The sequence below is a fragment of the Hyla sarda genome, chromosome 4 (genome assembly GCF_029499605.1).
Source record: "Hyla sarda isolate aHylSar1 chromosome 4, aHylSar1.hap1, whole genome shotgun sequence".
Lineage (NCBI taxonomy): Eukaryota > Metazoa > Chordata > Amphibia > Anura > Hylidae > Hyla > Hyla sarda.
The window spans coordinates 179,537,623-179,550,374 of record NC_079192.1 but is presented as its reverse complement, the minus strand read 5'-3'; the positions used below and the strand labels follow the sequence as shown (position 1 = coordinate 179,550,374).

The 12,752-nt window shown below is 38.9% G+C and overlaps 1 protein-coding gene across 2 annotated transcripts in view; it reads right to left on the bottom strand.

The window, feature by feature from the left end:
- SCAPER (S-phase cyclin A associated protein in the ER) overlaps positions 1–12,752 on the bottom strand; it is a 329,263-nt gene that overhangs the window by 49,043 nt on the left and 267,468 nt on the right. For both annotated transcript variants that reach the window (XM_056572933.1, XM_056572935.1), the window contains exon 24: positions 10,111–10,234. In XM_056572933.1, the coding sequence (XP_056428908.1) occupies positions 10,111–10,234 (124 nt within the window). The remainder of the gene's footprint in view (positions 1–10,110; positions 10,235–12,752) is intronic.

Genomic DNA, 12,752 nt, shown 5'->3' with positions numbered 1-12,752 from the left:
ATATATTCCAATTCAAGTGAAGAAAAATTGACTTTGTCAATTTAAGATGTTACTTTAGCAAACTTCTAAGAAAACGGTCAAACACAATAAACATGACTACTTTGGAATTTAGCTTAACTCCTTACAGTCCAGAACATTTTTTGGTTTAATTATTCTTAGGGTAAATAATTTTTGTTTCATAGTAAAACAAATTCCAAAAGTCTCATTAATAAACTGAACCCCTTTCTGTCCACTGCGTATAGTAAAAGTGTTAACAGGTACTTTTCTTAACCATATCATATTTTCCAATAAATTCTTAACTTTTTTCAAAGTAAAAATGAGTCACATGGTAAGTTTTCCTTATAAACGCAGCTGCACCTACTTGGTGGTAAGTGCAGTGTCGCCCATAAAGTGATTAAAAGGCGAGAAGCATAAGGCAGGACCTATACAATTAGACTATTGTCTGTGATACCCCATATTGCTGAAACATATGTCAGCAGGAGGGAACACGTTACAACAAGATGCTTAAGGCACATACAGACACGTCTTGCCCTTTCAGGTTCTCTGAAGGCTTTTCATGGCTTGAAGCATTATTTTTGGCAAAACACAAGGATGTAATCACAAAACTATATTGCCCTTGTCCTGCACTAAAGACAGTGTAACATATGGCGTTCCTATTCATTTTCTTACGCAGGTTTTATAAATAACTACCGATCACCAGTTAATATTGGTATGAATATTAGTATAGTAAGAGCTTAGAATGAAAATATATCTGCATAATTCCATACCATCAGGAAATCTGATAAATGCATTCTGCTCGTGTTCACAGGTGTATTGTCTATGAAACTATCTTTATTCATTTGTACTTATAAATACTGTCATGTTTTATATCAAGAAACGGAAGAATACAGGCACCAAGACACATCTAACTTTTTTCTCTCCAACCCTCTACTTTATTTTCCTTTTTTCCAGATGTTTCCTGGTTAGTATTTTATGGTACATGCACACTAGGTGGATCTACTGTAGATTTTTCATAAAAAGTTTGCACAGTAAATCTCCAGAAGAAATATAGTATCCTTCCAAAATAGATGTGATTTTTTTTTAATCTTATCTACGTACAATGGACATTTTCCTGACAAACTGACATGTGGTACTGATTTTAAAATGAGAAATCAATGGAGAAGGTAAAATTTACATGAAATCCACAGCAAAACTGCAGCAAATCCGCCCAAAAAATCAACATGGCTTTACTGTAGATTCTTCCACAGTAATCAGTCTAGTGTTGTTCTTTTACACTTAAAAAAGCTCAGGGTGGGATAATTAAAAGAAAAAAAAATCTGACACAATTTTGATGTGGCTGGCCCCCACTACCAAGCACTTTTATTTCCAAGAGCCAAATTTGAAATGTGCTTTGCTGATACGTGAATGAAACGGAAATGTTTGATTTGAACAACAATTCACCAATGTTGGGCTTGGCCTCTACATCTGAGATCTAGAACCCTGTGACTTCTTACTGTGGGGCTACGTCAAGGGTATCTGCCCCCTCCTCCCCCAGCCACAGGACCTGAACGGCCTAAGACAATGCATCACTGGAAAAGTGAGGTCCATATTCAAGGATATGATGTCTGGACAGAACTGGATTTCTACCTAGACATCTGCCATGTCACCAATGTCACTTTGAACATATGTAGTGTGTAGATAAAACATGGACAGATGATGTGTCTTTTCAGGATTATAAATATATGGTCACTATATGAGGCTATAATTTTACACCATCTTTTTTGAACCACTCGGTATAAAGAAATGAACCAACACAGAATTTTGAACTTATTTAGAACAAAAAAGTTAACATTTTCTAGGATGGAAATATACTATAAGCTGCTAATAAATGAATGCTTGGATGGCCGTTAATATAAAAAAAAATATATATATATATTTTTTTTAATTCTTTTCCTATCCTTATTTATACAGTGAAAAATTTACAAAAGACCACCCCCTTCACAGAACAGATTTTTAGTACCACAAATATAATACGTATGCAAACTAACTTTTTGGAAAAAGACAAGCCACCTAGAAAACCACTTTTAAAGGGGTTGTGCGCTGCCCTGGCTTTTGGAGCTCCGCACGCAGCGTCCGGAAGTTCATTACTCCGAACGCTGTGTGCGGGCTTCTGTGTTCGCAGCCACCGGGCGTGACGTCACGCTCGCCCCCTCAACGAAAGTCTATGGGAAGGGGGCGTGACTTTTGTCACGCCCCCTTCCCATAGACTTTGGTAGAGGGGGCGGGTGTGACGTCACGAGGGGGCCGGGAGTGACGTCACGCCCGGTGGCCGCGAACACGGCAGCCCGCACACAGCGTTCGGAGTAATGAACTTCCGGACGCTGCGTGCGGAGCTTCGAAAGCCAGGGCAGCACACAACCCCTTTAAATGCAGTGAAAGAAGTTTCCCTGACATTATTTCAATAAATAAAGGAACAATCGATTATCTGGTCTACAAATAATTACAGTACATGATTTTCTCTTGAAAGCGTCTTACAATAAAGGAATGAGTTAAACATGGGTGGATTCAGTTTTAGCTTTCTCTATTAAGAAACTATATATGTACTGTACAGAAGATTGTCTGCGGCCATAGCCTGAGGGATAGTTTATATAAAAACAAAAGCTTTAAGACATCCGCAGTGTAGAAGGAAATCTTTCTGCAGCTCATCAGAAAATCACTTGCTAAAGACTGAGCACCCAGGGAAAAGACTTACACACTGTCATGTTAGTTTACTGTAGGTATTTCTTATACTCTCTATTCAGGTGACATGCAGGTCAAAGAACCATTCTTACTTTAAAGGCACACACACAAAGAATTCTTATTAAACAGTATACATTTTACTAGATTTCTTAGAGTGATGTGTAACAGATATTGGCTATCCAAAAGGAAGCAATACTAGTGCTTATTGAAGCTGTGCCCCATTCACACACTCCAAAACATAGCAGTGACTGAAGAGATTCTTTAGGCAATCTCTGACATTAAAGAATTTAGTATGGTGGGCTTCAGTATTGCTCAGTGTAGAGTATGTAGAGGGAGAAAGGTATCAAAATTAACAATATTTAAGCATATTTTAAAGGGAATCTTTCAGCTGTATTTGCTGCTAGGAGTGGCAGGCACCAATGGATATCTGAATGTGCCTTTCCTGGAGTTGATGGGCATTGCTAAACTTATAAAATTACTTTATCATGTCTCAGCTGAGTCAAGGAGGTGGGTCTAAGCTGTTACGGCCTGGCACGTGACATCTCTCATATTCTGTCCATGGCTGACATACAGGCTCTGTTTATCCATATAGCTGACTGATTGCGCTATGAATGGTCCGACGGCAGACACAGAGGGATGGCAGAGCGAGCTCCTGTCTACAGCCAGGTAGCTCTGTGTGTCCGGTCATAGCACTGGATTTCTACAGTGGAAAATCCGCCACTACAAGCGGACACACAGAGCTACCTGGCCGCAGCTGGGAGTTCGCGTTGCAGTCCCTCTGTGACTGCTGCGGGGCGCATCCGCATAGTGAAATACTCTGCGGATGCACCCCGTGTGACCCTGCCTTAAAGGAAATCTGTCATCAGAATCACCTGCACCAAACTACCCTGTCCCGTTCCGTGCTGTGGTTCTCCCGCAATCTTCCACCGTATGTTCTGTTCCGGGACCGACTTGGAGCATGGGCAGAGCTTCGTGATGTCACCGCTGCTGTTTGCTAGTATCGGGACCGACAGAGAACAGCAGTGGTGACGTCACGAAGCGCAACCCATGATCCAAGTTGGTCCTAGAATGGAAGATACAGCGGAAGATTGCGGGAAAACCAGAGCATGGAATGAAGCCAGGTAAGTATCGTTGTCATCAGTGTCACCTGCACTACCTGTCTGTACCAACAGGTTAATGCAGGTGAAACTGATGACAGATTTCCTAAAAGTCTCAAATGGGATCTTTGCTGCTTTAATTCTCTGGATCTTTGGAGAGCAAGAAGAGCGTTTGTATGTGATAGGACCTCTAATGATTGGATGGGAATCTTGTTAATCTTTATAAACTTAGAAAAAAAACACATTTAAAAATAAATAAATAATATATAAAATATCTATATTCAAAAAAATATCCTAAAAAAATATATATATATATTCCCTGGTTGCATTTTTTTGCTACAATCAAACATGCATTTTTCATGTCCTATAAAGAAATGTAAAGAAAAACACACTTTACCCCAAGCATGCTGCATTTTGGGAAAAAAAAATCACCTCTGATCCCCAAAATGCTACAAAAACACCAAAACAAAAACGTTGTATATGTAGACTTTACAATATAGTACTTAATCCCTGTGCCGCAGCATTTATCTCATTCCATTTTGCCTCGTCCGTTTTCCTCTTCTTCTAAGAGTCAGAATGTTATTATTTTTTGGATATAGAATAACGTGGGGGTTTATTATTTATTATTTGTAATTTTTATCGGTATTATTTGGGTGTAGTGCTTTTTGATCTTTTTTTATCCATGTTTTTGGCATCTGAGGTGACTAAAAAAAACAGCAGTTTTGGCATTTATGGTGTTGATCGTGTGGGATAAAATCACACTTTGGACATTTATGCACGTGGCGATATGAATTCTTTTATTTTTGGGTGGTGAATAAAGATTTTTTCTACATACAGCCGGACATGATGCTAAATTAACATCAGACTACAGGGTTTTTGACCTTAAAAAAAAGTTGTGAAAAACATCTTTGTGTAAATCCAGTACAGTGTAAAGGGCTTTCAAATGACATAAATTTGAACGATGTCATGAACTCTGGAGAACTTTCTTAATAAACATATCTTAAGAAACATGAATAACACATATAGTCAATGAAAAAAAGTGACTGGTTCAATGAGGTTTTTGTTTTTACAGCATAGTAGCACCTTAGAACAAACTTCCTATGGATATTCTAGAAAAATAAATAGTAACGGATTTAAATCCTGCCTAAAATAGACACAATGCAATCCTAGGATTTAAACTAAAACAAATACAGAGCAAAAAGAAAAAGGGGCTGACTGGATGGGCCACTTTACCTTTTCTGCCATGTGTAATCTCTGTTATACATCATTTCAACAACACTCCGTATATATATCTCCAGTGAGGGATTTTATTACAAACAACATTCAATAATTACCTGCTGAAGAAATAGAGGTAGCTAAGCCATTTAGCAATGGATGCTTGGTGTACACAGGGTGTGGACACAGCTTGCTATGTTTTGCCATGAGTGATAAAACCGTGGCAATATGGAGGAAAAACTGCCATGTATAAACTCCCACTAAAGCTGCCCATACACATCAGATAAATACTGATCTAATACCGATATTAAGACTTGGCAGCTATCTTAAGTGGATGGGAATATCTCAACTACCCAGACAGCAGATGTCTGGCGAGATAATGATCAGGCATGTTGGATTTCAACTGCCTGATCCTTTAGTACTGGGGAGATAAGCCACCACCACCCCAATAGCAGTGGCTTTTTCACCTCTCTGCATGAAAAACACATTAGCCAAGTTGAGCATGCATGTGTATGGGTTTATCAGATATCTACTGATTATATACTGCCTCACAGATAGGTGATTGAAGACTGACAACTTTCTCCCTATTAGGTTATGTTCACATGGTGGAATGTCTGCACGGAAAATCTCTGTGCGGACAATCCACTGACAATGGAGCGCCAACAGAACATGCCGGTGCTAGGAACGCTTGGAAATGTTCCATCTCATAGACAGCAATGCATTTCCATGCAGACTCCGCAGAAACACTGAACATGTTCAATGTTTTTGCGGTCGCCAGAATCAGGATATCTGCGCCGATGTTTCTGCAGTCTGCACAATGAAGCGGAATGCCACTGAAATCAATGGAACTCTGCTGCTGCTGCACAGAATTTTACACTGGAATTCTGCCAAGTGAACATACCCTTACTGTGCTTAGGGGAAAAGTGGTCAATTAGTAGTGAGTCTGCAACACAACTATGTGACCCCTGACTTAGAGCACTGGCATTGGACTGCAACAATTAAAAATGAAGTGCTCTTCATACAGACTGCTGAAATCAGTGTGCCTGGCACTACTTTATGATGCCCTCAGCGTGGACCATAAAAGAGGGCTGACAGGTACACTTTAATTGCACATTTTCACTAAGGCATATAACATACACATACGGATGGATGAACTGATGGACTAGAGAATGTAATGACAGATATTGCACTGCAAAATTAAAGGTATTGTACGTAATGAATGTTTCACAGACAAGCAAACAAGGACTCCCATTAAATGTCCCTAAACAATCAAATTTCTGTCTGATTTAAAAGAAGTTGTGTAAATTATTTAAGTCACATACATAGATTTTCAATTACCAAACAACTTGGCTCCAGGACAGATTTGCACACTAAAGTCTTTGTATGAATGATGTGTCTACATATCATACAATTCTGAGTAGTAATGAATTAGAAATGAATTTTTTTATGAAATATTAAGTGTGCTTCGCGGCTGGTGAGACACTGGCCCCACAAACTACTTCTTGTGCACTGAAAGATTTGAAATAATTATTATAGGTTTGCTGAAGCAAGACCATGAATTCTGCTGATCCTATGCATTCTATAAAATATTTTATAAAAGAGCCAAGGTAGAAACATTTAAAGATAGAAAGAAATGTTGTTAAAGACTGAAAAAAGATACCACTAATAAAGTACTTACAAAGCAGAAAATAAAAAAATTATATTTATAATTTACCATTATAAATAAATATAATATTTCACCAGGTGAAATCCTCAGCAATCTGATTTCTGAATGCAATGAACGTGCAGTAAAGGTCTAGTAAACAGCCTATCTCATGTGACATTGTAAAGCTAAAAGCTGGATTTGTACAGTACTGACAGCAGAGAAAAGTTAATTAAAATTGGCACCAATGAGCATGCTAGTTTCATGCTAGCCTCTTATTGATCAGGCCATTTATAGAGGTTATCTGCTCAAGCTAGATAAACAGATACAACCCCATAGACTTATGCAGTGAAAGGGTTGGGTTTGAGTGACAGCTGGGGAGCGAGGCACGAGCTTCTGCGCACTTCATCAGCTGTACCTTGCAATTGTAGCAGGTCTCCGGAGTAAGACCCTGTGCGATCTAAACTTTTGACATGTCTTGACAGCAAAAAATACACATTTCACAGGCGGGACCACAATACTATATTCAGAAATGGATGCATAGATCAAACCAGACAAACATGGTTCCAGAATGAAACAAAAGAATGAAAAAAGAGTTTCTTATTCAAGGTCCCATGTACACCCGTAGTTAATCAGAATAAATCATCCAGCATAAGAAACTATTTCTAGGGGAACAAGTGTTCCGGATGTGCCTAAAACGTAACCTTTAATATATCACAATAAATGATAAACACACGGTGTGATGTGTCCAGGTGATAATGTGTATACAAATTCGGTCTAATGTACAAAAGTACAGTATAAGGCTCAATCTGGGTTTTGCAAGAATCAGCCAGCCCGGAAGTGGCACACTCCGAGGGGGCAGAGGACCGCACCAAGTTTACACACCGCATACATAGAAAAACCGCCAATGCGTTTCTACCACCCAATTTATGGTGGCATTATCAGGGAGGTATATAATCATATGGTTTACAGACCTAAATTAATATAAACAAAATGATAAAATAGTGGTAAAGTTGACCATGTGGACCTGCAAGAAAAACGTCTGACGTCACTACTGCTCACATGAGCGGGGTTATGAAGCACTGAGCCACGCCTCTCCTGTGACGCCGTGAATTAGGGGATGCCGGTTAGCTAAGTGCTGGGGATTCCCCGCTAATGTAGAGCAGCGATCAGTGTTAAAAAACAAAGCTCAACATTATGGCAGGATACAATGCCCATTACAGCTATTGGTAAGTATAAAGGATCATAAAGCAGGCAACCTCTGTATTGACCAGCACTGGAGCAAGGATGTATATGTTCATTGTTGTTATGACTAACGCAAAACAATGCACTATTGACAAATTCTTGCTACATGTCAGGTCATATATTTAGAGCCGCATAAATAAAACATGGTTATTTCGATAATAGTACTATAACAAGACATTGCAGCGAAAGTAGATGTCAGTAGGGGACTTTATGAGACCCACGGTGACATGTGCAAATTACCCAAGAGGAAAGCAAATACCGGAATGAACAATGATAACAAATGCGGGATAAACTCAAGCTATCAGGTAGCAACAGTGGCAGTATAGGATGGGCTATGCCAATTTAAAAGGTATCGGAGCTTGAACAGGGGGCTAGGGGAGCCTCCAATTTCCTTAGACAGCCCTAATATTATAGCCCTAAAGCCTACGTGGGGTGGTCACGTTAAAAAGGGCGGTCCCCCTCTGGAACCTCCTGGATGGCTCTATTAGACCCTTGAGTAGTGGTTGATAAGTTACTCCTCAGCGACTGACTAAAGCAGTCCCTATTTACCTTGATCAGTCACCCAGCTGCCAATGTTGCCGTTACATATACAGTTAGAGAAAGCATGCAAAATGTAATTGCTCATTTAAACCATGCGGATGTATTGTGTTCAGCTGGTAAATCCAGCGACATTCCTTCCGTAAAAGTAGTCATTCAAGGTCCCCCCTTCTTTCTGAGTGACAGACTCTTTCTATCCCCACAAACTGTATGTTAGTCAAATCACCACCATGTATTGTATTCATATGCATAGCCACTGATGTCTCTCTGGAATTCCGGATAATGCCAATGTGCTCCAAAACTCTCCTCTTAAATTGTTGCACAGTTTTGCCCACATAAAGGAGCGGGCAGGGACACAGAGCTATGTAAATAACAGCCGTGGTGGCACAGTTTATAAAGTGTCTAATTGGGGAGGGCGTGATTGATGAGGTATATGTGTAGTCTTGGTGACAAATTGGCAAGCGCGGCAATGGCCACATTTATAACATAACCTGACTGGAGCCATGCAGTCTGTAAAACATATGATTATATACCTCCCTGATGACGCCACCATAAATTGGGTGGTAGAAACGCGTCGGTGGTATTTCTATATATCCAGTGTGTAAACTTGGTGCGGTCCTCTGCACCCCCGAAGTGTGGCACTTCTGGGCTGACTGATTCTTGCAAAACCCAGATTGAGCCTTATACTTTTGTAATTTAGACCGAATTTGTATACACATTATCACCTGGACACATCCCACTATGTGTTTATCTTTTATTGTGATATATTAAAGGTTTACGTTGTAGGCACATCCTGAACACTTGTTCCCCTAGAAACATGGTTCCAGCACACTTTGGATAAACATCAAGATGCAATGAGAGGATGCTCAAAGCTCTTTTTTCTACTAAGAACATATATAGAGAAACAGCTGTTTTTCTGTATTTGCAGTATAAATAAGAACCAATATGCAATGAAAAGTTGCTGGATTTCCACTCTTTTTAGTACTATGTCTGGACAGCATGTCAAAAGTTTTTAGTAATTTTTATGAATCTATTTTGTGAAAGATAAAGTTTTATTTGTTAATAATTTTGATGCACATAAAATATATATATAATTTTTTAAATTATTGGGTTCTTAGAGTGACTAAAAAAGAAAAATAATAGTAGTAATAATACTTTTTCTTTTGTTTAAACTAATTAAAAAAGGTTTTTAATTACCTAGAGCAGTGTTTCCCAAACTGTTTGCCATTGCCCCTTGGGGAGCCAGGGTGGTCAAGGGCTCCATATCAGGAGCGCTGCCTTTCTGCAGTAAAAGTAAGTGGGTGGGCAGATAAACAACAGTGATAGGAGGCAGAGACTAAAGCTGCTCTTCCTATTCACTAAAGTGCCCACACTGCCTCCTCCCCTCCTGTCCTTACTGGAGGCTGTATAGCTGGAGGCCCCTGCCCCAGAAGTGGATGTCGTACAGATATAGGGTTGTTGTGATGACATTGTCTGGGCCATGTTTGTTCCTTTCTATACATCACCTGCTCCTCTAGGTTCATCGAACAGCAGGGGAGGACACCAGGAAGGATAGATTCTGGTAACCAGGATTGATCAAAAACCAAAAGTCTAACAAAACATTCAGTAGATGGTTATTTAACAAACTTGAATCTGACAGTCTAAAAGCCAACATACCGACAACTGTTGTATAAGAAGCTCAAGAAGAAACGTGATTTTACTGCTCATAAGGACATAAGTGCAATTTTCTGGACTGTTATTGCAGGTTAACATGTAGATATTCACAGCATTGCAGACAGACCTGCAAAAAATAGGAAACAGTTACTAATTATCTAGTTATCATACAAATGGAACACATTTCACTATGTATAATAGTAAGAATGACAGTCATATTTTATCTAGAGAGTATAGATGACTTTTTATACTTGGAGATTGAAAACTCACGCTAGATATTTATGAAAAGAAAAAAGATGAAGAGTGTTGAGTGACAGCTGCACCTAAAGCAGTGCCCTGTGTTGCATTTCTCTGTTCAGCTGCAGCTGATAAATCTTACTAAAATAAAGCTCATGTTTAGTTTCACAAGGCCACATTTTTGCAATCATATTACGGCTGTAAATCCTGGTCCATATACGGGTTTACTGACCTAAACTCTCAGCATCATAGTGGTCTTTGATGCTCTCAGTTCAGCTCTCTAGACCTACAGCTGGAATATGGAAAAAAAACTTACACCGTATTACGATTGTGTGAAGCCAATCTTAGGCTGCACAGCCATTAATCCTACAATTTATACAAGGAAACCACACAAACTATTTGCTTTGTGCCTCATTTGTACAGGTTATTTGGCTGAAAAAGGCAACAATTCACAGTAAAATTGTATGTACATTGGGCTAAATAGACAAATATACCAGACTAATTGCACATATTTTACCAGAATCATTGTGTGTGTAATATATACCATATTCTATTTACAATATCCAATGATGTCCTCTTAAAGGGGTACTCCGCTCCTAGACATCTTATCCCCTTATGCTTTGGATAGGCGATAAGATGTCTGATCACGGGGGTCCCGCCATTGGAAACCCGTGCGATCTCTCCTGCAGCACCCCATGTCATCATCTGCACGGAGTGAACTTTGCTCCATGCCTGATGACGGGCGATACAGGGGCCAGAGTATCGTGACATCACGGCCCCACTCCCTTGTGACATCACGTCCCGCCCCCTCAATACAAGTCTATGGGAGGCGTGGCGGCGTTGTTTTACATACAGCATATTTTTTATGCCCGATTGGATGTGATTTTACAGATTCCTTGTACTAAAGCATCCAATGTCTCGACAAAGAATTTTTAGAAAGTATCTTTAAGAACTGAAATTCTTCTATTTCTGATTTTTATTTATGATTATGGAGCCATGGTAACACCCCCACTAAAGAGATTCTTCTTCTCCTAAAAAAAGATACATTTTTCCCATCACATCCATGTGATTAAAGAAAATGTCTTCTATGTGTACCAAGTGACTGTTCAACAGAAGTAAGGCGCTGCACTAAAATAATATTGTAAGAACTTTGCACATTTTTACATGTATTATGTAAAAATAATACTAGGATAAAGTATTTAATTTGGTATCAACTTAGCAGTGAGTCACAACAGTGGAGAGATGCATGACCTAGGAGCCCGACACCTCCTTTCCATCTGGCACCTCAGTCAGTTCACCATCTGTCACAGACACATAATACAGAGCTCGCAGTCACGCTGATCATGTACTAGACGTGTATGCCCATAAATCAAACCTGGAAAGACTACAGGTATGACTATTTGGTGTGCAGACAAGCCAGGGATATGACATGAGAAAGAAAAAGAGTTTAGTGGTGTGGCGTTGCTCAGAAGATATCCACGGAGACTCAGGAATGTTTTTAGTAAAAAAAAATATTATTGAGAATAAAATGAAGAAAAAAAAAAGAAAAGAAAAAAAACGCAATAAAGATAAAATGTTGATACTTTTTATTAATACTCTTTTACTAAACAAATACCTTTTTTTTTTTTATATTTCACCTCACAATTTTTATTTTTCGGTTTTAGTGCTTGTGTTATTTCTTTGTGTTATAAAAAAACAACAACTTTACAATGTACAATTGGTCCTGCAAAAAAAACACCTCTCAAATGGGTTGGTAGTATAAAATATGAGTGTTATGGCTATTAAAAGGCAAGAAGTAAAAAAAAAAAAATTATAATGTAAAAACGAAAATTCACCTGATCCTGTAGTAATAAAAATTTTGTTTAAAATAAAAACTTGACTTGATTACACTTTCCTTTAAGGCAGATTGTATGATGAATAATAGGTACCCCAAAAGTATTCCTTTAGTACTCCTTTTAAAAGAGGTAGTGCTTGGATAGGACAGTCTCATATTGTTCGGTGTAACTTATGCGTAACAGGACCACATCAATATCTGAACATCTGAAGATGTGTTTGTGTCACGCAGAATATTTATAACTGATAGATAATTCATTTAAAACGCGGATACTTGTTTAGTGTTCCCAGCTCCCCCCCCCATATACAGACCACTGTTAAGAGTGATCTAAAGAAAACAGCCCATCAGGTCTCTGTTATCAGTGATCTGTATAGAAAGACTTGCAGAAAAGACACAAATCATTTGCTAAAAAAAAAAGCTACCTTTTGCTTTCCTGTCAGAGATATTTTTTGTTCAGCTGCGGAGGCTATTTTTTTGCAAATGTGACAACCAAAAGAACAATCACCTTGGTTGTCACTTAATCTACTATTAGTTGTTAAAGGGGTACTGCGCCCCTAGACATCTTATCCCCCAT